Raw genomic sequence first — 27,416 nt, forward strand, 5'->3', positions numbered from 1 at the left:
AACAGGATTTAATCAACATTGATTCAACCTTTATGGTATGAAAAAACTCATTCGGAAAGTAAGGAGAAAACATGCAACGTTAAACATAAAAAATATCATTTTGATTACCCTTTTTGCCTGTTTCCTTGATTATAAACAAAACACTATTCCATTGAAAATGTATCCATCAAATATATATATACATATATATATTTCTAAGCAAATTTCATATTTATCAGACACATCAATACTGGGTACATATATTATTACACAATATAAAAAAAAATAGAACTAACTAATCATTCAGAACTTTGATTTCATTTTCGGTTGATAGGTTTTCATCCTGATCGTCATTTAGGTTGTGTAACCAATTGAATATCATCATATTTCTTTCATATTTTGTCAATTGCTTACCACGTTCACGTTCAACGTCACTCACTGTAAGTGGATAATCACTAGTCTTACGATTGACTATTGTTGACTTATCTTTGTTTAAACTAGTCGAAGGTACTACGAGAGTTACACCTGACGTGGTTCGTGCAGCCGACGCAGCTGCTTCTAGTCTGTCTAAATTGAATTCACTCTGTGAAAGTCGTTCAAGAGCACGATAAGTTGTTAATAGTCTATAATCAAAAAATACCAAATCATCTTAAAAAATATTGTCATCGGAAATTGATAATTACAATAAATAAAGACACTTACCTCCGTCGGATATAATTTTGACGAACTTTTTTATTAACAGACCTCACAAGATCAGCAGCTGTAAAAGGTATAGGTTGCGGATGTAGTGATGTTGATATTTGTTGAGAGGTGCCTCCATGTGGACTCGGTAATTGTGATGTACTGGCAATATCACCAACGGCTACCCAAGTGCTACAAGATCTCGATGCATGATCAATATGAGCCTGCTCTATAAAAAATTTGTCGCAATGCGCAGAATTTAAAGCAAGAGCTGAAACCGCAGGCCGTAATACCTGTGGGCAAGATGCTTCTAGACTGGGTAACTGTGTTACGTCACTGGCACTAAAACTCTTTGAGAGGCCAAGAGCTGATGAAAGCGCAGCACAACTACGTATTAATTCGGTTTCTTCTTCAAACCATAAAATTTCAGGAATGTCTGCTGGCCTGGAAAATAAAAAATTCATTATGTTAAAGAATACTTAACGATCTAAAGCTTAAAGTATAAATTTTATAATGAACTGAGAATTAAATTTCCCATAGTAATATTTACAATTAATTTATTATTTAATTATATAAATGTAACTTGCCATCAATTTAATTGATTAACGATTTTAATAGTTTATTAATCTTAATAACTTTAGCTCAATAACTTTTGACAAGTAGCATTGTATTCTCACTTTTGAAAGTCAATAACCTCACCTGTTATTTTCGCTGCCACGAACATTGGGATTTGGTGATGATTCGCGACCAGACAGATGTTTATCACTAAATGATTTCATAGCAATTATTCGATTACTACTTTTAATATTACTTGCTATCGACGAAACGCTGAAGAGTGATAAATCGGTTGTGACACTTTCGTGACTTGGTGAACGTAGTATACGATACGCTGATGGTTGAATAGTTAGAGTCGTTACTGGTTGCGAAGGTTCGGGTGAAACCGATTGAAGTTCCATTTCTGACATTTTTTAACTCGAACAGATTATAATAATCAATTGAATCTATTCGCTTTCTATTCACACTTATGGGTTTAGGTTATTTCCGATTTCTTCATAAACAGGCTAGTTATTTCTTTCAGTCAGTTCGTTACTTTTCGTCATTTTTTCACTTTATCGTTTGAATTGACTGAGTGATAATACGCACAGTTGCTATTACTTCATAGATAAAGGAAACATTTTTTCCATTGCATGGTCATGTTAATACAGCTGATAGATAAATATGTTGATAACATGATAAAATTTATTAGATTATTGTTTTGTTGTAAAATTATTTTTTTGACTCTAGTCATATAATTAAATCCGATCAGATCTGTGATGTACTTAGCCTCCAATTTTGAAATCAAGAAATTATTTTTCTCTGAAATAAGAAAAAATTTTATGAAATAATTAAGCCAATATAGTGACCATTTATTTTTAATCTCAACGAAGGATATGATTTAAATATTTATTCATTATTAATTTTCTTAATAATTTCAACAATATTTACGCAAGCAAAGTTTTGAATTGAAAAATATTTAGAATGTACCAAAAAGAATCTAGGAAACAGTAAACCTCGCAGGCTAACCCCAAAGCTTCCCGAAGTTTTCAAGCTCTATAAGCTCCATGAGCTCGATAATATCATGGATACATTTTTGAGCTCTTCGACGTCGGAAATTCTTCTCAGTACGTTTGTTCTCTCAAGCATTATACGCTCTGAGAAAGTGATGCCTAGCCTTGAACTACAGAAATTGAAGAAATTAAAAATAATGTAAGAACGGACAATTTTAAATTTTATATCAACTTTAATGATCAGTTCCGATAAAATTCCGGAAACATTCAGTTCATTATACTATGAAGTATCCAGAAAAAATATGGTAAATTGGTAATTTTGAAACTTGTCGGCTTTAATATCTCTCCAACGAATTAACAGATTTTTATGGTTCCTGTAGCAATCCATAGGTTTATTTGAATTCTTAAATTGACTCGACTTCGGATTAATAAGTTTAGTCTCACTGGAGTTATTACGAAAAAATCTGAGAAATAGTTAAACCTCAGGGTCAGCCCCAAAACAATTAAATAATAAATTATAATTCACAACCATTGGATTATAATTTCAAGACAATACTTGTAAATATTAACTCATACGTGTAAATAATGACAATAATAATATCCAAACGCATAAATGATTTCATATTAATTTATATGCACTTATGTATTGCAATCTGATGATCATTCAATATTGAATATACTCATCCAAGTAAATTAATTACGCACTTGACCTATATGCATTGACTTGAGTATAACAAATTACGACGCAAAAGTTATGGAGTCTGGTAATTAGCTACCAATGTGAAATGAATTCATGCCAATAGCAAAGCTCAAGGCACTCATCGAATTCTTAGTATGGGAAATTTACTTGTTCACCCAATGAATTTTACAATAATTTCAAAGGCGGATTAGCATCAACTTCTATAATTGCATGTTGATTAAGTAGCAATAATAATTATTCCTATGACTGATTACGACAATATAGTTGACTTTAACAAAGCTCAAGCACGTCTGACCACGGCAGCACGCAAATCTTATGCCAGTATCTCGGCTGAAGTCATTTTATTATATGTCTCACTTCAACCATATCAATTATCTCTCCATCTTATGGTTAATTATTTCAAAATTACTAACTTAATCAGTCTAGAGTACCTTGATATATATAAATTGACTACCGCAGGTGGCATATTACCGGAGCAATTATTATGTTTATAACATAATATTACTGATTAATTACATACTTTATCTCTAATAAGTGAAAAAATAATTTTTATTCAATGCATGATACCCAGAACTGATTATGAGCCTGGTGCGTATGCACCAGTACTCAAACAATCATAAGCATATAAATCGAATACGCAATTAATTTACCTTGGGGTCGCAAATTAGGTAAATGTCCCTATATTAATCTATAAATTTTTCTGATTTTATTGCAATTCATATCTACAAAATCAACGGCATGATTAAAACAATAATTAAAACAAAATATGTCATATAAACAAAACAATAATAATAATAATACAAGTATATAGAGGCGTGCAGTTACCGTGTGCTGCCATTTTACGCCCACTGTCACTAATACTGGGACGCCGCAATAGTTGAATATTGTGACAAAGTATTGGGTAGTCCGCATTAATGTAAGATAATATGTACTCTAACATGAAAATGGACACTTACTGGGGGATATAAGGTTCACAATGTGAATATAGCGAGCATTGTTTCGAGCCGGAATATTTGTTTAAATTTATGTGAAGTGATTTACATAATCTTATAGTCTAGGTTCAATGTTATCTTAGATTGAATATTAACACATGTGGAGGGTGGAGTTCGTTTGATTACACATGCCGTACTTTCACTTGGTAATATGCATATTTTACTTTATCTTTAACAACTTTCACTTTTTAATAACAAATAGGTCATTTTTCTAAAAATTTTATATTTTTTATCCAATTTTTTTCCCGTTTTACGATAATTGTAATGGGGACTTACATTCTAAATGCAGTTCCATATTCTAATGTTCTACAGTTCTTTACCAGCTCTATTTCGAATAATAGTGTGTCAAATTAGGTTTGCATTAATTCAGTGTACTTGAAAAAGAACGTTTCTAAAAATACGTTATGTCTAAGTGTTTATGTTTTATTCGAGATAGTCCGGAGAAATTTATATTGTATTATCTATTTATTTTTTTCTTATTTCATCGAATTCGAATAACTGTAGCATTACGGATCCCTCAAATTCTTACACTCGGTAAAATAGATTGTACAAAAATTAATGAAATTACAGCCTAGAAAAACATTGTACCTATAAAACAATTGTAGGAGTTGAATGTGAATGGTGCATACTACGTGACTGAATTAAAACAAATCAAAACAATATTCAGACACAGTATCGTTGCAGCTCTGTGACGCTAGCAACGCAAAGTCTAAAATATCGCATTTAGAAAATGCCGAAATTAGGTACTTTGTGGATGTTCATTGAGTGTAGAATTTGTAAACTAGGTGGTCTTTATTTTGCACCGATATCGATTCCTTTATACTGTGCTGCTAGGGTAACGTTATGCTAGTAATATATTAAGCATGAAGAGTGAAGAAATAATAGAACAACTATACAATTAGGTGCTGATTAGTCGCTAAATGGTAGAAATATTTATATTTTTGAAAGATATGAATTATAGCTACTATTTGCCACGGCTAACTTGTGAAAATCCGTTATAGTTAATTGTGAGATAATAATCTTAACACAAAATATTTATTTGCCGGGACTAGGTGTTAAAGAAGGTGGTAGACACATTCGTGAAATAATTATATTTATTCTAAACTAATCACAGGTATAGCTTTGATTGTACAGAGTTGAGAGTTTACACAATTATGATCACTTTGAATTACTGATAACAATTTAATGAGTGATAGCTAGTCGAGCACAATTGAGTCCGTAATTAATCAATGCATGTTAATCAAGCTGAGTATGAGTCTGTAGTATGTGAGAAATTCAATTGAACTGTTAATCATTTATACTATTTAATTAACACTAGCAATTATGAGCAATAAATAAGAGCAACGGTGTAGAATGAAGTGCACTGGATTATTAATTAATTAACACTTAATTAACAGTCAGAGTATGAGCGTTTGAGTTGAATGAAAAGGGTGAACACTGAAACTTAAGAGTAAGATGATCGCAGAATGAACACAGGAAAGCACGGAATGGCCGCCAAGGCCCAGGAGTTAGCAGCAGTCACCTACAATCCCCACCAAACAACATCTGCCATGCGGCATTTGATTATGACGCATGATGACTAGATTTCTATAAATAGCTATAATAATTATAACACGTGATTGTTGTTTGGTGGGAGTTGTAGGTGGCTGCTATACATATACATGGGAAAGAGTAACACATGGAGAAGCCATGTGACAATGAGTGGAAGAGAGTGGGAGCATGTGGGTACAGGTTAGAATAAAAGTGATCTCAGGAGTAATTGCATGATAATTATTTGTACCTGAATTGCCAATGATTGACACTGATGAGTGCAAATGATCAAGGGACTGCTGTGGTCGATTTGATTTGCGTTGAACAGATGAGCTAAATGATGAGAACTTGTTGCACACAAAAGGAATACACTGAACCGGCGTCTGAACGCTATAAGATTGGCACGTGTTATGAAGTGTGGCTGCTTGCCGGTGAGCCAGTTGAGTTTGAGGTGGGCCACCCGAGGGCGCATTTGTAGCGGCATCTCGGAGCTACCAAGTTGTTGCGGGAAGATTTAAATGATTCCGTAACATTAATAAAAGTTTCAACACAGAATTGCCGTCAAAATAGCTATGGTAATTGCGTACTAATCAAGTTATTTAAGAGGGTTATATGGTTTTAAGCGTATGATTACACTTCTTTTGCGGATTGTTTTTAGCTGTATGGATAGAGTAAATCAATTTAAACTTTTTATATATTGTTGAGTGTCCTGTCAAGAATATTCCTTGAAATTTTTACGAGAAAATATCCACAAACAAGCCGGTGACAAAGTTCTCTCATGAACCCCATTGAAAAAAGATGATTTGCGGTGATCGCTGTATCTCAGCTCAAAATTGTCTGAAGTCGAGTACTCTTATGGTTTTGTACAAACCTCATACCCTATGCGAGCCTTTTATGCCACTATGGGACTATGAGAAACAAAGGGCTAATTTAGTGCTTGCAGATGAAGCACAGTTACAGGAAGAAAATCTATCATATTTATCTCATAAGAGCGTAAAGGTAAATGAATTATTCTAATAATATGTAATGGTCTTCATTGCCTCTATTTGGCGGTAAGAATAAGGTTTTTATTAAGTGCTTGCAAATAAAGTATAGGCACCCAAAGAAGTTGAAACTATCGAGCTAATTGGGTCATTGAGATCACTGTCGAACCTCATCTGTGTGGATTATATATAAGCAAAATACCACTGATTGACTGATTTACTCACTCACTCACTCAAATATGCACTCATTACGAAACCTCCGAAACTGTACGTCCGATCGACTTAAAATTTAGGTAGCATAGTCCTTTTTCAACTCAGACGCTCACGAAAAAACAGATTTTATGAAATTCCTATTTAACATGGCCTTTTTAGGAATTTGCCGAATACTATTTTCTCATTTTCTGTTAACCAACCGTATTTTTCCGATTGGCTACTACGAGATGGCGTAGCAACAGTTGCTGTAGCAACTGTTACCATAGCAAGCATTTCGATAGCAACCGTTGCGATCGCACCCATTTTCATAGCAACCAAAATCTCCAAAGTCATAGGACCTATTGACGTAAAACTTTTTATACACATTCCGTTCTCGGCGTAGTGGGTCACTGAGGAGGTATTTTATCAAACTCCTATTCAAAATGGACTGTTGAGCAACTTACCGAATTCTTTTTTCTTATTGGCTGTCAAACGCATTCGTCTAATTGGGTACTACCAAATGACACATCATACGTTGCTAGAGTAACCGTTGTCATAGCAAAGTGAAAATTCACGACGATCTGAGGTAATAATGGTGTAAATTATTATTTTTAACTTCCCGCTAAGACAATTAATGATTTTCGAAAATTAGGGAAGTTATTGGTTTCACCCGGATTTTCGAAAATCGAGTTTTCATCAGATGTCGATGTGTCGAGGATCTGGGAAGCTATTTTGACTGTTTTCAGAAGGATATCCGAGTGTCTGTATGTATGTGTGTGTGTGTATGTGTGTATGGATGTAAACTCTTACTATCTTTTTAATCAACTTGTCACGTAACGATTCAAATTATTTAGTTTTAGTGAATAATAAGTTAAATATTTTAATTTCGCGTTTAAATTTAAATCGTTGCGCGGGCATTCATTCCGCCATTTTCCGCCGATGGAGACGGCAGTCCGTGCACAGTGCTAGCGCATGCGCGCAGCGGATAAGAGAGCCTGTGTGCGAATTAATTTTAATTTATGATTTAAAAATACAAACCATTGATTTTTGTTAATTTTAAGTGTTTGTTTATGATTTCGAAACAGTTGGGATGCATAATCCAGCGTAACATTATGCCTCAACATTTGTTTAACATATTATTTTTATTAAACTTGACATCCGACTAAGGATGTCAGTTGATGTTTGGAAAAATATTAACCGCCGGGTAGGGGAAAATCAATACCTTGGCTACATTCCCGACGTCAATTTTATGATTTTTAAATAATTATTATTCCATTTATTAAATAAAATAAAAGCATGCATATGTTATGAATAAATAGTTCAAACATAAAATTAACTATTCATGTATCATTCAGGCGTCGAGAAAATTATCTTTAGAATTTATATTTATATTCTAGAACTAGGCCCAGGGCTAGTAGAAATAATCATAATAGTAATTAAGGGCGATGGGCGTGCCACGTGGGTGACGACCAACAGGTGGAGGGTAGAGTAATTAAATTAGAAAGACACGGGCAGTTATTGTGTGTAGACGCTGTCCTTTGTGCATCCTTACCTTTATTTTATTTTTTGCGAAAGAGTATAACTATCAAAGTTTACGGGCAGAATTAGCTTATATATATTTTTTCAACTCATATTATTTGGGTTGTCTGGAGAAGTAATTTTGAGTAAGTACTTTGGATTTCTTTCACGGCATATATTTTCATATGATAACCTCCCCCGGTAGTTGTTGGTCGCCGCGGGGAATAAAAATTAATCTATTAATAATTGATTACTGAATGATACTTGATTTACATTATAAATAATTGTTGTTAATTATTGTTGGATTTTTCTTTTTATTATTGTTAAAAAAATCCAGATATTCCTCTATTTATATATATATATATATATATATATATATGTGGCATATGCAACGTAGGTAAACGTTGCCGGTAGACATATATAGAGGTATAGATACATAAATCTATAGAGCGCATACAGTACTTGAGCAAATTCCTCAAGTACTGACATCATCAGTTGGGTGAAAATTCCCCAAAGTATTAAAATTATTTTTCTGTTTTCTCTTAAAGTATTTTTATGAATATGAAGCATTATTATTTATATTTATTATTATTCAAGATAATTAAGTGACTACTTCTTTTTCATTTTGATTTATGACCTCAGAGGTCCAAAATTATTATTGAAATTTTTTATCTAAAATTATAAATTATTTTACCAGAGAAGAATTTATTATTTTGGGTGTGAGTAAGGATAAATCCCGTGTCTCTCTCTCTCTCACGAGTTTTGAGAGATAAATTTAGAAAGGAAAGAAACAAAGATTGTTATGATGTATTATTTTTATTTGGGAAAATTTAAAAATTAAATAATTGTTTCTTTTACTTAATATTAAATCAAGATTATTAATTAAGTTAAATTATATTTATTTTTGGTCTATTGAGTTTATATAATTCATTGTGATACTGCGATCATATTTTTGGCAATCACCAGGTATTATTGTTGTTGATAATTTAACCAAAATTTAGTATTGTGACATATTATTATTTTTCTATTCTTTAATAATTAAAACTCGGAAACCAACAGCTGTCGGGGAAAATTTTATATTTATTTTCCTCTGGATCTTTTTCTATTGTTTCATTTTATTTTTCCTGCTCTTATTTATTACTTGTATGTAATTATTTATCATATATTTACTATTTTTATTATTATTTATTTAATTTCTATCGTGTCACTTGAATGTTTATCCGCTTCGCCACAAGTCACTTCCTCGGATTTTCCCTCGTAAATTCCCCCTGAATAATTTTTGCCCGTTTTGGATAAACGGTCTGGCGCCTGCGTGCACTAATCCAGCCTGAGGAGCTGGTCCAGGCACGACAACATTTAATTATTATTTATAATTTAACAATTATTTAAATTTACTATTTTATTTTCATTTGATCTCGGTATTAATCATCATTCAGTATCATTTATTATTGTTCAGTATGATTTGTTTATCACGCGTGAGCGACCGTATACACTATATTGTGCTGTTCCGCGTCTCCGTCGCTAGGTATACGTTATAAACTGACCGATTAAAATGTTTGAGGTAGCAATCGAAAGAGTTTATTGGCCGTTTAACTTTTCTGAAAATTTCAAATCGATCGATCGAATAGACTCTAAGATATGGAAGGAAAACCAAAAAAAATTTTTTTTTTTAGTTTTTTTCAAATGTTTCGGAAATGGCTCGATGGATCTACTCCAAAATCTAATCAGCACCAGAAGTTTACGAAACGCGTCGATTGCCACCTCAATCATCTCAATCGGTATATTTGTTCAGGAGAAATCGATCGAGAAAGTAATATTAAAAAACGATTTTCTTCGATTATCTTCGAAGCAACTCATCCAATCAATTAAAAATTTTATCAGCTCTAGAACTCAATAAAACGCGTTGATTGCAGACGCAGACATCTCCATCGGTTAATTTGCTTGTAAGATATTGTGGGAGAAAGAAATGCTAAAAAACAGTTTTTTTCCGAAAACAATGGCATACAACAGTATTTTCGAGATCGAGGAGCTCGAAAATGTATTCACAACAATGCTTCCGAGCTCAAGCAGCTCGAAAACAATGGGAAATTTTAGGGCTGCCCCGCAGGATCGACCGATAGACCGATTTTTTAACTTCCCGCTAAGAAAATCGACGATTTTCAAAAATTTCGGGAAGTTATTGTTTTCACTCCGATTTTTGAAAATCGAGTTTTCATCAGATGTCGACGTTTTGAGGTCCTAGGAAGCTATTCTGACTATTTTCAGAATGATGCCCGAGTGTGTGTATGTGTGTGTGTGTGTGTGTGTGTGTGTGTGTGTGTGTGTGTGTGTGTGTGTGTGTGTGTGTGTGTGTGTGTGTGTGTGTGTGTGTGTGTGTGTGTGTGTGTGTGTGTGTGTGTATGTAAACTCTTTGTAACTTTTTAACTAATAAATCGATTTGGATGGTTGAGGTGGCAATCGAAAGAGCTTGTTGGCCGTCAACTTTCCTGAAAATTTCAGATCATTTGATCGAATAGACTCGAAAATATTTGCGAATGACGAAAAAAAAAACTTTTTTTTAAATTTTTTATTGATTTCTCAGAAACGACGCTCTAGTACTCAATAAAACGCGTCGATTGCCACCTCAAACATTAAAATCGGACAATTCGTTCGAGAGTTATCGCGGGAGAAAGAAATGGTGAAAAATGTTTTTTTCTAAATATTTTTGAAACGACCGACGCGATCGATTTCAAATTTCAATCAGCTCTAGAATTCAATAAAACGCGCCGATTGCCGCCTTAGACATCTCAATCAGTTAATTTGTTCGAGAGATATCGCGGGAGAAAGAAATGGTAGATAATGGTTTTTTCCAAATATTTTCGAAATGACTGACCCGATTAATTCCAAATTTTTTTTTTTAGTATTTTGAAAGTATTTCAAAAACGACTTGATGAATCAATTCAAAAATCTGATCAGTTATAGAACTCAATAAAACATGTCGATTGTTGCCTTGAACGTCTTAATCGGTTTATTCGTTCGAGAGATATCGTTTGAAAAAAAATCGTAAAAAACGTTTTCTTTCGAAAGCAAAGGCATACAAAAGTATTTTTGAGCTCGAAGAGAAAATGTATCTACAACAATTTTCTGAGCTCAGGGAGCTCGAAGTAGGCGGGAAGTTTTGGGGCTGGCCCGCAGGGTCAACCAACAGACCGATTTTTTTTTTTTAATCAACACTAGTAGGACAATGAAAGAGCGAAACAAAATTTTCATATTTTTTGGCTGAGAGACACAGACGTAAAATTTGATTTGAAAATTACCTACAATACGAGAAAATAAAGGTTCACTATATTTTCGTCCCAAGACAATTTATCCCCGACAACTCATCCCTGACAACTCTTCCCCGCGATAATTCAAACCTGCAATAGTTTATCCTTTGACAACTCATCCCCGAAAATCCATCTCTTTATTTTAACATTTCAGATAGAAATTCCAAATATTTCAAAAATACATTCGTAACGTGAAGAACATAATTTTTTTCATTTTTAACACAGGCAAAGAAATCGACAAATACAATCGCTCTATCAGTTGACCCTACGGGCCAGCCCTAAAACTTTCCGCTATTTTCAAGCTCCTTGAGCTCGAAAACATTGTTGTGAATACGTTGTCGAGCTCTCCAAGCTCAAAAATACTTTGGTATGCCTTTGTTTTTGAAAAAAGGGTCATCCATGAATTACGCCACACGTTAATGGGGAGGGGACGGGGGTATCACTGAAATGTAACATAGTGTGACAAGGGGCATGGGAGGGTCAATAGTTTTGTGACATCACATGTTGAAATTAAAAAAATTTACTAAAACGTGAAGTTCAGAGGTAAGTGAAAAATTTTGAAAATTCACGAACTTGACCTATATTTATTAATAATTTAGTATTCTCGCTATGAGATTATCTCTCATGCAGCGTCATTTAAGTTCTAGAGTGGCGTTGAAATGCAAGTGAGACATTTAAATTCACGAGAATTTCGTATGGTAAGGGTTTAAATAGGTCCAAGTAGGGTTCAAGTAGATTATTTAATAAAAATAAGTAAAACAATGAAAATAACTGTTTTCTCTCGATTATTTTTCAATTCATGCATAAATTTTTAAAATGTGTGACGTCACATCAGGAGGGGGGTTAGAAAAATATGATAAGGATGGGAGCGGAGGGGTTTTAAAGTCCTAAAATTCATGTGACATTATTTATGGATGGCCCCAAATAACGTTTTTTACCATTTTTTCTCCAAGGATATCTCTCGAACGAACTGACCGATCAAGACGGTTGGGATGAAAATCGACGCGTTTTATCGAGTTCTAGAGCTTATCAAATTTTTTAATTTATTTATCTACTCGTTTTTAAGAAATTCAAAAAATACTAAAAAAATTTTTTTTCTTAATTCTTTCGACAACGGCTTCTCTTGAACGAATGGTCTGATTTTGATAGCTGGGATAGCATTCGAAGTGGCTTATAAAGTTTTAGAGCTGATTAGATTTTGGAATCGATCTATTGAGCACATTAAAAGTTATCTGACAAAACATTCTTGAAAACATTTTATTTTTCGAATATCTTTAAACGCACTTGGCCGACCAATCTCAATTTTTCGTGTCTTCTAGATATTATTAACAAGCCAAGTCAAGTGACACCTTAACGATCATATTTGGTTCATCTGCTCGACAGTTATAGCTATTTATATTGTTACGACCAGAGTAGAGAACACAAAAATTAAAAGAAAAAATTTATATATTGAAATCCTACGGTACCCTGGAAAGACAAAAATCTCTAAACATAAGAAGAGGTATTCTCGCTATAGAAGCTCTCCTCCAAGTCGGAGCGGAGAATACGCGTGGTGGTGGGAACTAGAGCGGTGAGAACTGTGCGTGCCCCCTCGTAACCGAGTTAAAATTTTATTATTAAAGTTAACATATCGATTTTATTATTATTGGGGTACTAAAACATTCAAACACATTAAAACACAAAAAAATAACTTATATTTCTTTATTAAATCAAGAAACCGTAACAGTCGTAGTTTCGTCAAACATGTTTACCACTTCCAGGAGCCGATAGCTGGAAACGTTCGTCAGCTTGTTTAGAATCTCCGCCACCATACGAATTACCTTAAAATCAGGATCGATTACGCCGGGTGTTATTTAAAAGAGAATTTCATTAAATACATTTACCTGATGAGGCAACCCTTGAACATGTCTCACAAAAAATTGATCTTCCGCTAACACATTCATCACTTGTACATAAACTAAACTGTGATTGTAACTAAACTGTAGTTCCAATAGCTAATGCCACTGATATTTTAAAATGCTTAGCAAGATTTCATATGTAATGCGTATGCATATCATAATAAAGGAAATAGTGCCAGAACGCGTACACATACACGTAAGGGGGCTCATATACACGGTCATCTGAAATAAGAGAATATAAAAACAGAAAACATAGCTGACGTAGCCTGTATGTGTACGGAGTAATAACTTATATTACTCAACAGACATACTAGGTACGCTCACTCTCGAATTCAGTGTGCTTTTTTTTAATGCTGAGAAGGGAAGAGCAAGAGAGGATCCCTAATTTCATGAGTAAAACTAAAATACATTCACGTGTAACGGGGTAAAATTAAGCTCATTCAATTAATTCAAATTTAAATTGTCTTTGAATTCCCCGCGGTTGGTTAATTATCAAAAACCGATCAACCCCGTGATCTAGTTTATCGACTGGTCCCCGGAAAACGCCAATTTTGGAGACTCACGCTCCCTTCCTACTTAGGAACTAATAAGAGTGGAAAAATTTACGAAAATAGCCGAGGCGTTTTGGACTTAGATATTACTGAGTGCACGAGGTGATTTTACACAGAGTCGGACGGACCGGCAACGAAGCGAAGAGGGACTGTACGGCAATTCAAAAAGGTAATTAAATAAGCTCTGGAGAGGTTAGAGTGGAACCTTCCAGAAGCTATAGGCAATTAAATCAATTTGAAATTTTTGTATCCGGCAGGAAGCCGATACAATTTCGAAAAGATAATTAATTTGTATTGAATTTTTACAGATTTAATAATAATAAGAAAAAAAAGAGAGCTGGGAGAAAACCAACGAGGAACAAGGGAATCGGCAGGAAGGCTGTAAAGGACAGAGGGAAAGTTAAACCGCCACGAGGAAACGAGAGAGGTAAATAAATTGTCGGCAGTAGCCATTTCCAAGTCGTTCCGGATAAAATAGAATTCTCGGCAGACGCCAGAATTCTTTTATTAATTATTTACGGGGTCCGTCGGAAAAAATTCTCGGCAGGGAGGCCAGAATTTTGAATTAAAAATTTCTAAGATTGAGAAAAATTTCTCGGCGTAGAGCCAGAAATTAGAATAGTTTTAAGTCAATTTTTATTATAATTTAATCGATAATAATCAATAAGGAAATTATATATATATAAGAATTAATGAGACTGAGAATAAATTCCGTAATCAAGTGCTGTGAAAAGTGATGGGAAAATATTGAGAATTTAAATAAATAAAAATTGAGTAGAATAAATTGTTGTCAGTAAAATTAGTAAATTGTTAAAAGAAAAAAAATTCCGAAGAAAAAGACACGAAATAGAGAGAGGCAGACTGAGACGCGCAAATTAGAGAGAGATAGCGTCAGTTACTCGAGTCAGGAATTATATCACTTGATGGATAAATTTTACTGGAAAATATTATAAATTAATTAAATGATTATATAAAAAGGGGAAACAAAAATTAATTGAATTAAGTAACTTCAAATTATTAGTGAGAAAATTTTAAATAAATTAAATTCTGTATGTGTGAATTTAGTTCAGTAAAGATTAATTAAACGTGGGTGTGTGTGTGTGTGTGTGTGTGTGTGTGTGTGTGTGTGTGTGTGTGTGTGTGTGTGTGTGTGTGTGTGTGTGTGTGTGTGTGTGGGGGGGATAGGAAATAATTCCAGGGGAATCTTTTACTAATAATTTTTAAACAATTAGATCCTGGGGATCTGGCAAGATGCCTAATTTGTTTAGTATAAAGTCCAGGGGACTAAATTTTAATTAAGATCCAGGGGATCAGGCCGGTGGCCAAATAATTTATATAAAGTCCAGGGGACTAATTTTTATTTAAGATCCAGGGGATCAGGCCGGTGGCCAAGTCATTATAAAAAGTCCAGGGGACAAGATTTGAATAGATCCAGGGGATCAGGCCAGGGGCCAATTCAAGTTTATTATAGTAAGTCCAGGGGACTAAAATTTAATTATATCCAGGGGATCAGGCCAGGGGCCAATTCAAGTTTATTATAGTAAGTCCAGGGGACTAAAATTTAATTATATCCAGGGGATCAGGCCAGGGGCCAATTTATTATTTTAAATTTATAAAGTCCAGGGGTCCAAGTATTTAATATAATAAAGTCCAGTGGACGCCTTAGTAATAAAATAATTATAAGTAAAGTGAAACCCGGTGGGTAAAATTTGTTGTGATAAATAAAATTGTGAATTATATTGATAAAATATTGTGTAATAAATTTAATTCCTCATCCTTTCTTACTCTCATAAAATTCAACGACCCTAAAATTTTTTAATCTAACATCTCCGGTTCCGGAAGGCCGAGTCTTATCTTCCAGTGGCGCCCTTATTAACAACGATTAATAAAGGGGCCAAATTTGACAAGGTTGAAAATTACCCTGTTACACGCGTTAGTTCTCTAATTCCTTTATTTCTACTCAAGACCGCAGTCGCTTGATTTATGAGCCATAAGACCTCGGCCCTGACAACATGCTTGTCAACCGATGTTTTCAGCTGTCCCCCAAGAGCTCTCGTTTTAATTACCCAGTAACAGGAGCCACCTAGTAGCCGCTCTGATGCTGGGCGCTCCATTCGTTAACTTGGAGGCCAAGCCGGGATGACGCGTGCCACCAAGAACAAGTCCATGTTTACGCTTTTAGAATCTTCCTAAGCTAAACATGCATTAATTCTCACTCTTCTAAGGAGACGCTGAATTTTTTCGGATAACCAGCATCCGAATTGAATATATTTTACAAAAAAGAAACCCTCAACTCGAATATCGAATAATTAAAGAAATGATTTAATTATTTTTCTTCTCCTTTGACTTGACCTCGGGTACCGCACGTGCCGAATAAAACTGCAGGAGGAGAAGCCCATTTAGAAGTCACTAGAAAATCCATAAAACTAAACGCTGGTACAGCAAGCACCTCTTTTCTAGTGTACAAGATCCAGGGGCATGGCTCGGTGCCCTCGATATCGGACTATATAAACCCGCAGTTTTTAGGTCTAATTGTCCAGTCTTATAATCTCAGCTAAGCTAAAAACTCCGTCGTAATATTTGTTGTATCACGCGTCGCGCTAAACAAATTATTCCGTACGGTTCTCAACTCTCAGTATACTGCCAAACCACATCCACCCAGGGGTACTGACTGAGCAGACGTTGAATACAGGGTCCTTGTCCGGCATACTATACAATTAACAACAAAAATTGGCGATCTTCCAACCAACAACAACCACCAATTTGTACAACGGAAGCTGAATGAATTTTATAAATAACAATTGTAAGTTATCCAGTCGTTTTTATTATTATTTCCCTTGAATAATTCTCCATATTGATCTTATTCCTCATACTCATTACCGTAACGACGAGGTCTCCGTCACCCGAGTAAAGGACTTAAGTGTCTTGACTCGAAACAAGAGACTGTACATGATATTTGTCTGGATTGCATGTTAGACGTAACAATATATATACATCGTACTTACACACGTCATCCACTCGGACATCATATTTAACTTAGTCAGGGTAACATCCTAAAATCTCAAAACGTCAAAATCTAATAGAAATTCGGTTATCGAAAATCGGACTAAAACCAATAACTTCTCGAATTTTTGAAAATTTTCCATTTTCTTAGTAGGAAGTTAAAAATGTAACATTCGTGGACACGATTCCATGTATTTTGTGTATATGTGTAACTGCAGAAATATATACACACACGAATAAGTGTGAAAAATAGCGCCCTTTCTTTACAAATTTTGTGTGCATGCAATTGAAAAAATATCTCCGCACAGAAAAAGGTATGAAACGTAGTGCCCTTTTGTCACGAATTTATTGTGTTTGCAATTACAAAAATATACCTACACATAAAAAAATGTGAAAAATTGCTCTAGGCTGCTGGATTTCTTTATTGAGATGCTCTTTTTCACGAAAAAAAAGAAAAAAAAAATACAGCGATTTTTTTTCGTATTTATTTTTTTTCTAAATTGAATTTTATTGAAAATTTTTCAAATTTCAATTTAAAATGTTAAAATTTAAAGATAAATTGTTGAAACTGAGTGGTCAAAGGATGAACTGTCGAAGGTATAAATTATCGTGAGGATGAATTGTCTTGGGACAAATAATCGTCGCAGCGAAAATAAATGATGTAACTTTTTTTGTAATAATTGACTCTGGTGGGGATGTGCAAGGGTGTAAGAACTCAAAATTGTCATGATTGTCGGCCAAAAGAACTACAAACTCAAATATTTAAATATTAGAGGATGAGGTGCGTCAATTTTTTATTTAAAAATTGATGCTGGTGGGGCTCTGCTGGGCATAAGAAATGAAATTTTTTACAGTTTTACGCCAAGAGACCTACAGTCTTGGTATTTGGAATTAACTTTACTCAGTACACAAGAAAATAAATGGCGTTAATTTTTTTTTAATCATTAACGTCTTTGTTGGATTGCGAGGACACGATGAATAAAAATTTCGACGATTTTCGACTGACCGATCTGAAGACTGAAAATTATAAGTGTCCTATTTGAGGAATTCAAGAGCGTGGAATGTTCTCATGAAATTGACTCCTACGGGGAACGCAGGAACTGTAAGAATGCAAGTTTTTCAGCCAAATGATCTACAAAATCAAGCCTACAAATGAATATTATTTATGAAACGAAGAAGTCAATAGCGTCATTATTTTTAAAAATATCTACTTGTTTAGTGGTCCGTGAGTGGCGTATCAGATGTATTCATTTCTTAATTCCTGACGAAGAGAATAACTATTTGAATTTTACATGCATATTAGTTGCAATATGTGAAAATCAATTATGTTTATTTACTTCTCGACAAATTAAATTTGATGCAGAATTTTGTTGGAGGAAATGAGAAATTTTTAAATTCCGACCATGAAATCTCGGATATTGAACTTTAAAATTAATATGAGTTACTTGTAATAGGTCCACTTGCTCAATTAATTAAGTTGTTGCCTTAATTTAACACAGCTCCACACACATAAGTAGCTTGAGGTGTTTCACAACCTTTGCTCAACTAGTCAGCCTTAGGACAGAATTTCCCTATACGGGGCCACGCAGTATAAAATTTAGAAGAGAGAAATTATTATTTACTTATACTTATAGGGAAAATGTTGGGAAATTTTATTAAGTAAATATGTTAAATTAAAATATGGAACTATGGCATTTATTCAGATGAAGTCGCCTTAGAACCGAATAAAATGAGAATGAACAATGTATCAAGATGGCTGATGCATTATGACTCGACTATTTAAAATATTCGACACGACTCGACTGACAATATTAATTACTGACTCTACTTGTTCAATTATTTATATTGACTCTACTGATTTAATTATTTTACAAATTACAAATGACATGACAAATTTTAATTAATACTTTATAAATGATTTTAACCAACAAGAAAAACTCTACTCACTTTGAACTTTATCAAACTCTAACTAACGCTCCGACCTCCTCTCAAATCCAATATCCTCCAGATCCTCCAATCCTCCAAGACTCCAAATCCAATTTCACAATAATCTCTAAGGTTCCAATAAATTATAAAACAAACTCAGTACATCAAGCTTCCACACCAAGTAGGCTTATAGGCTCTTGGCTAAATAAAAAAGTATGGCGTATATCACAGGTACTTGATGTGGTAGTAAAGTAGTAGTATCGTAGCGGTCCGGGAAATGTACGTTCGTCGCTGATGCGTGCCAGTCACCAATAGTTGAACTTGTTGCAGTGGCCAAGAAAAGCGTCCGTCCTCGATGCGAGCCAGTAGCCAAGAGGCCGATTGCTCGCAACCTTGGAGCCTTATACCCTCACTCTCACACGTCTACCAACTTCTAGAGCCAAGAGCTTCGTCGGCACTCAACGGGAGCGACCCCAATGATAAGTAGGAGTTTACTTGTTTGGCCGTTGTTGTAGAAGGAGGTGGCTTTAGCTTTTGGCGCGAGTCGATTTAAATTTAAAATTTGAATAAAACAAAATTCTACCCCGTTACATACTAACAAGAGAATAAGCAACAATACAATTAAAAATTTTTTATCAAAAATTATACCTAAATCTATGGTGTTTTTTTCTTTAGTAAATCCGATTGTTGTGGACTTGGGCAGAGTATTAAAAATTGGCTCTCCTCTGTGATTTGAAAACTTACAACTTCTTTTTTACATAAAGAAGTGCGATAGAATAAGAATAATGATGGATTTCTGAATGGTAAATGCTAGAATATTGATATGAATAACCAAAACAAAATATAGAGTCATTCAACAACACAAAATGTCAAGCAATAGAGCATTTGATACCTTTATTGAACTGTAGAAATAAGATACTGAATGAGTGCTTCCAAATGAATTGCAGCCATCGGATAACAATCCATCCTTAAAGAATAAATGAAAGTTTAGCAATCATTAGCTCTGTGAACCTGGCAATTGACCCTGGAATTTTTGACCAAAAATTCTTGGGATCGATTGTACTATATAGGTACCAGATCATACCACGCATATTTCCGTTTGTACCATAATGACTATTGAAATACAATGAGCTCTTGAAAGGGCTAAAAAAATAACATTTTGTTTGAAAAACGATCGTTTGCAATCATTATTTAATATTTGTAGTCGATTGTATCACTTTCAATTTTATTCTGAAATTACAATTATTAAGAAAGTTTAAGGGCTGCCGAAGGGATTTTCTTGCATTCTATCTAGGTCATTAACAATCCATTATACTTCTAACGTAAACCGTTTTATTTTCACGACGGAGACGTGAAACAAACCCGGAGTCGTATGTGGTCACCCAAGTGTAATAAAAAAATTATAAATAACGATAACAATTACAACTAAAAATAATAAATAATTACAAATAAATTAAAGGTGTGCCTGGACCAGCTCCTCAAGCTGGGTTAGTGCACGAGGGCGCCAGTCTGTTTTTACAAAACGGCCAAAACCAACAACGAATCAGGGAAGAGATCATGGGACAAAATTTCGAGCGAGAATGTATGCACCAAGCGGAATGACAACCAAACAAATATATAATGAATAAAAAATAATAATAAGGAGTAATTACTACTAAATATATCCAGGAAACAAATAAATAAATATTGGCTATTACTAGATTCCTTTTACGAAATTATTCAATTCAAAATATATTTAAATAAATTCAACAAATGGTTACAATAAAAATCAATTCATTTCAAATAATATTATTAAATTATCCACTGGGGGAACCAAATTACAAATTTTTACCCAATATAATTAATATAGATTGTAAACAAATAAAATAATACTAATCTTTTTCTTTATTTTATATTATTTACTCTGGGGAGAGAAAGACGCGGGTTCTCAATCTATATTTGGCAACACTCGGTTGCATACCATTAAATTATAAAATAAATTTTACCCAGAGAAATAATATTTTAAGTACTGTTCTAAGACAAGGAGCTACATACGTTATCTTTGTCTAATCTCCTAAGGAATTTACTCGACGCGTCTTAGTACATATGCACCCAAATGCCGTGACGAACGCCGAATATATTCAACTTATTATAACAATTACTCAGGTTCAAGTATTTATCAATTATTTATCGCGATCAACTCTAACGAAGGGTCCAGCGATAGCCGATGCAGCAAATGATAATACAATTGACTTACCGGCGTTGACAAAAATTTACTTTTGGAACTTTCAATTATAAACAATACATGAACTATATTTTTATTATCCAAATTAAATAAACTTTAACTATTTAATTATGTTATTACAGCAACTGGGCCAGAACAATTTACTCAACAATAACTACGGACAACAACACGTCCTATCTTTACAAAATCCCGGTCCTCTATGATTATTTTACCGTTGATTTTTCCGAGGGAGGAGTATCACTCCCTTGTTATCCCTTCTCATAAACTCGGACCCGAAATTTTCAATTAAAATAAAATATTTAAAGTCATGAAACGACCTGAGTTATTTTATAATAATAAATTAAACAATTTTTCCTATTCATCAACATAAACATAATAATTATTAACCCTTTAAACGATAACATAATAATTATTTCAGTGCACCACGTGGCTGGAGTAAAATATTGAATTTTATCCCCACTATATCAACTTACTCTCACTTCGGTCGACATTTTTATGTATGCTCTACACACACGCGTGGTACTGACCGAAAAGAAAATATCGATTAAGTACATAAATTCAAAATAATTATCAAAACATTTATATAAATATAATAAACAATAATATCAATAAATTCATAATCAAATCACACTAAAATAATCCATCATAATAATATAAATATTTAAATAATAATAAATTATAATAAATAAATGCGCTTGATTTGAGCTAGGAGGTGTTGTTAAATTCACGGCGAGATGGAAAAGCGCGTGCAGCGATTTAGGTTTGAATCGCTACGTGACATACTTTGTTAGTACTCAATTGTACCAGTCGTAATTGCTAATGGGATCCCGTTCTAGAAAGCAAATAACACAAGTGTAGTTATAGATATTCTATTACGATTTGACTGAAACTTTGTCCTCGCCACTAATCAATTGTACTCTGTTAGAACCCAATTGTACCAATTTTAATTGCCTTTTAAAGCACGTTCTCATGGGTAAATGCCATAAGGGTCACAGTAAAGATTCTACTGCTTTTCGTCTGGAACTTTGTACTTGCCACCAATCAATTGTACTCCGTTAGTAAGTAGATATACGGGGATGCTTCCCCTCCCACAACAGGGACCTGCAATGCCACCATGAGTAGTGGGCCCTAGGGGAATCTCTCATATCGACAGTAGAGATAGGGGGCGCTAGTAGCGATTTCTGTTGATCTTCTATACCGGTATCCAAGAGAGGGCCTTAGTAGCATTTTTTTAGTCGATTTGGTGGGCCGTGGGCTTGAGGTAAGTGGAGGATGCTGATTGGGGAGGAAGATGTGGGATTGGGAAGGGGATATAAGATTGATACTGTTGATTTGGGGCCTGGACTACGGGGTGAGGGTATGGGATTGATATTGTGGATATAGAGAGCACTGCTTGGAGTTGGTATGTGGGGATATAGAGTGGGGGACATGGGATTGATATTGTTCATGAATAAGGATATACAAGACGTTGGAGTCGGGGTATTTTTTAAAATTTAATTTAGGTGGGAAAAATGACGTATGTTCTCATCGTAATATTTCAATGTTTTTTAAAATTAAACTTTGAGATATGTGGAAGGATGGGAGGAGATATTTTTCCTAACAAGTGACATATTTCTTCACTTATTAATGTATGTTTACTATATCTTATCTTCAGCAACTTTCACTTTTTTCGTTTATAACAAATAAATCATTTGTTATCTGAAAATTTACACTATTTATCTAATATTTATCGGTTTTCACCTATTTTTCACCAAATTGTAGTGAGGATTTGTATTATAAAACCTCCATTCATTTAACAAGTCCGTACAGTATACGTTTCGTGCGTGTAATGTTAGTAGTTAAATGTGATTAACTGAATCGTTTTCTATCTGTGCTCATGGCTCAGTTTAGTGATCTGATTTTTAAGTTGTTTGTTTGACACCCATACATTTTGAATTGATTTCGAGCTCAAAGTACATGCCCAGATGCAATTCATAGAATCGATTGGTTAGTAGAATTAGTAAATCTCATAAGAAAATTGGAAAAGTTGCAAAATCGCATGATCAATAAATAAATAAACAATGGAGCTGAAAACCGAGTATGTTGGGTTTGAAATGCTAAATGGTGCATTTGTTGTGAAGAAGCTGTGTATCATTGATATAAACAATACCAAATATACCAATGGATTGTATAATTGTCAGTATTGGCTATTTCAACTACCCCTGGAATATATAAATGTTACAGTTATTCGTGAAAGTGAAGACGAAAACGGCGATCGTCATAGAATCATGTGGGATACAGGCGATACACCTTATGACTCATTTAAACCAATAATGGCTGAATTAATAAAAGAAATGCGCTACTATTATATCCAAAGAGCACAGGCGAGGGAAGACTTGAAAGGATAATCGATTTTGCTCTTCCAATCATTGATCTACAGTTGATGCGGCATTTTTCTTTTGATTGCTTAAAAGAACTCAACAAACCACAATGTTTTCATCTTATCAAACACACAAAGAGAGGTCATTTCGTATGTGCATTTGGTACAACACAACAACTCTAGCACTGGTTTTTGAAATATTGGGGTGTGAGGAAATCCTAAGAAAAGTCTGTTCAACTATTTTACCAACTTAATGGTTTGAGGAAAATGGATGTCACCGACATAGCGTGTCTTGATGATTTGTTCAAAATCACAAATTAAATTTGTATGAGATACATTTCCGGGGCATTTAAAGTATAATGAAAAATTAATGGGCTATAAATTTTGAATCAAACATAACCCACTATCAGCTTTGAGCCATGATATTCTAGGGATATGGCTTCACTCATACATGTCATATATTAAAGAATACTGATTACAACTAATGTTAAGATTTAAATTTTCATATGGATAACTTCGAGAGTTGAAAAATAGCTTTACATCTCTGACATTACAATGATCGAATCGACTGGCGTTTTTCGTTACATCATTTTTTCTAGCAGTTTGAAATTCTAGGATCACATATCGTGGCTTTTCCAATTGAGTCGAAGTCTTGATTGGCCAAACATGTTTCGTCGTTTGAGGGAGTAGTGGGTATTAATACAATCCCTCGCGGTTTTGAATCACCCTGGAAACACCCCGGAAGCACGATGGAATCACGGTGGATCCACGGCGGTTACACGGTGGGTTTTTTATCATGTTATCACCATGATTCCACGGTGGTTACACGGTGTAACCACCGTGATTCCACGTACACCACGTAATCACCGTGGATACACCGTGGAATCTCGGTGAATGCACGGTGGAATTACGGTGAGTACATCGTGTAACCATAGTGGAAACACCGCGTAACCACCGTGTGTACACGGTGATAAAATGGCACAAACCCACCCTGTAACCACCTTGGATCCACCGTGTTTCCACTCCCAGGGTGTTTCCAGGCTGTTTCCAGGCTGATACGAAACCGCGAGGAATTGCAATGTGCGAAAGCTTATTGATATAGCTGGCTCATGAGCAATAAAGTGGAATGCTTGAATTTTTCGCTTGTCTGACATTGTGTCATATGGGATTTCATTCTAACTTATTAAGAAGAACTTCCACTATTCCAGCGTTATCAACAGCGGCAGCAAGTGTATGTATGCATGTATTAACATCAGAATTTGATCTGATAAGAATTAATTCATTCTTACCATTCATGATGATACGATTATAATCTTTGGCTAATTCAAGTATGTAACAGTGGTTTAGAAATGTTGAAATAGCCATTCACATTAGTCAATTTACTGTCATTACTGATCAACCATCCAGTATTTTCCATTAAAATAAGTTGCCTAGGACTCAAAAATACATAATTTTTCATAAGACTAGTAAGACCCACATTTTTACATCCATCAATTTCAACAGCATTTAATTTGTAGTGTATTACTTCAAACATATGACAAATAGCCATATTGACTAAGTTCATAGTTGCACCTGTGCCGGTACCAGCTTCTTTTACGAATCTTCCACAAATATGCAGAGAACTTTTGCTTGGTAGAATGCATAAGTCTTGATGTTAAATACTGATTCTAATTTCATCACTATTGCTTAAGTTGATGTGTATGAACCTCATAGTGAGAAATTGGTTCATCAAAGATGATTGGTTTCTGAGTGTCTGAGATTTCCGCCATGGTAGTATAATGCAGCACAAATTAACTTTTCTTATTTTGCCAAGCTTCATGTAATTTTAATCCTAGATTTTTAAGGAATTCCACGTTCTAAGGTGTTAGCACCGGTCTGACAGAATCACGATGACTGATGTGCTTCAGACATGATGATCTACTTTTATAGTTGCCACCAATCTTTTTATCAAATACAATCCCCACTATTTCACTGATTTTAAATGTAATTTTATTGTAGTCGTTTCACCAAAAAAATTCACCAAATTCCCATTTTGATCAACAATTCGCAGCTGAAGATTGTATATTGACTGTACTGCGACTGGCAAGTAAGTGATGTGGGATGGTAGTACAGTGATCTTGTATTCGGATGCAACACTTGGAAAAAACTCATGAACTGTGTGAACTTTATAATTATTCATATTGAGACAAGCCGCTTTTTGCTTTCGTGATTTTAAACAGCAGCCACCAGAATTCGCGGGTTGAACCCTGGCTTAGGCTGGCCTCTAACAAATTTTTATTTTACTTGGACAGAGCAGTGGACTGGGGTTCTTGCAAAGCAAAGACCCGCACTCATTCAAACACGGCAATGTATGTAAAACTCACTAACTTACCTCACGGCTTATGACTTATCAATAGATTTCTTATTGTTGGCGAACTTATCAATTCTTACTTAATTAATAATAATTTTATTAAACTATTGAAGGATCTTACCAGTAAAATAGGATATGAATAGGATGAACAAATAGTAGGTAAAATGAATGATCAACAATATGTGCAAGTTTATTGCCCATTATAACAATAAAAATTACTTACAAGAAAATGCAAGCGCAGGATGTAATGTAGAGAGATGTGTAGCACAGTATAACTTTATATTACGAATATCTCGCCAGTACGTACAGTGATAGTTACTTAAACTAACTTTACTTATAAAAATTAATAACTAAACAATAAAATATAATTGCAAGGTAATTGCCAATAATGTACGAAATATCGCAAGTTAATTGCCCGAATTACAATTAGGTTTTTGCAAGTAAATTGCCGGAATTAATACTGAATAATTAATATATGAACGTCTGTATGCTAATTGATCCAGGATCGAAGTCGGTGACCGATAATTGAGGGTCTGGGACTCGCCTCTGACTCTGTCCCCACTTCACCCGTACAGACATGCGTCGACGTGAAAATTAAGTCATGTGACCATAGCACTATGACGTATTAAATTCGGGCGGCAACAAGACGGAGAAAATTGGGAACCGCAAGGCTGAGAGCGACGAAGACAATTCGCATTGTCTCAATATATGCACCATTAGTTATATTGCACTTAACTCGAAGTGCATTGATCTTAAGGAATTTTATTGATAAATCAGATTTGTATGTAAGGTTCGCTGCAAGTCGACGATTTCCAAATCCCAATAATGATGCGATTGAATCTTTCAGTTCAAAATTTACAATTCGATTACATTTGATTTCACTATGTAATTCATTGTTATTTGCTTTGATACTCAATTCTACATCCTCAGGTAATTCCTTTATTAAATACTTTTCAATATCACGTAGTTTATTGCTACCGGTTGGTATTGTCATAATTTTATCTGCCTCCATTCTATTTACGCTGGATGAATAGAACTTATTAAAACCTTTATCAATATTAAGTATAAAATTGAATGTTCAAAATTCCACAAGGCGCAATACATAAATTTTTTCTGGTGATAATTTAAGTGGTGGAAAATATTGAGGTTCCAATTCGGAGGTAGCTCCACATAGTGTTAGCGTCAACGAGTCAGCCATGACTCAACACATATCAATCAAACCACACCATTTATAGTTCATAATTGAGGAATTTTTAACACAAATGTCCACATATAACGGTATCATAATCTTGATACTTCTGATGATTATAGTACTTGAGCCAGCAAAAATTAACAATAAAAATAGTAACAATCCACCAACTTTTAGGAGCGGTATTGATAATACACGTGATGATTGAATATTTTTTCTCCCACCAACCATTTTTACAACTTCACGAGCATCCCGTAATGCAGACTTATATGGTGAAATGAGTACACCTTCATTCATAGTTTTTCTAGCTAATTTTATAATTTTCCTGATAGGAACGAGTTTTTTTTTCTTTACTGTCTTCTTTCTTTTTTTACCATTTATCTCTACATATTTCTTCTGGACTTCTCCCTCTTTATTTTCAATTTCATTTTAATTGCTACCATCTTTTTCATGCCCATACCCAAACTTCTCTTCACTCCCATGGTTTTA

The 27,416-nt window shown here is 34.3% G+C and overlaps 1 protein-coding gene across 1 annotated transcript in view; it reads right to left on the bottom strand.

The window, feature by feature from the left end:
- Positions 1-274: 274 nt before the first annotated feature.
- Positions 275-27,416, bottom strand: part of LOC103570408 (uncharacterized) — an 80,105-nt gene continuing 52,963 nt past the window's right edge. Inside the window, exons 2-4 of the mRNA XM_014441196.2 lie at positions 1,360-2,016; positions 682-1,104; positions 275-602 (exon numbers count right to left, since the gene is read on the bottom strand). Of these exons, the coding sequence (XP_014296682.1) occupies positions 275-602; positions 682-1,104; positions 1,360-1,625 (1,017 nt within the window). The 5' untranslated portion in view covers positions 1,626-2,016. The remainder of the gene's footprint in view (positions 603-681; positions 1,105-1,359; positions 2,017-27,416) is intronic.

Source organism: Microplitis demolitor, chromosome 10 (assembly GCF_026212275.2).
Source record: "Microplitis demolitor isolate Queensland-Clemson2020A chromosome 10, iyMicDemo2.1a, whole genome shotgun sequence".
NCBI classification, from domain to species: domain Eukaryota; kingdom Metazoa; phylum Arthropoda; class Insecta; order Hymenoptera; family Braconidae; genus Microplitis; species Microplitis demolitor.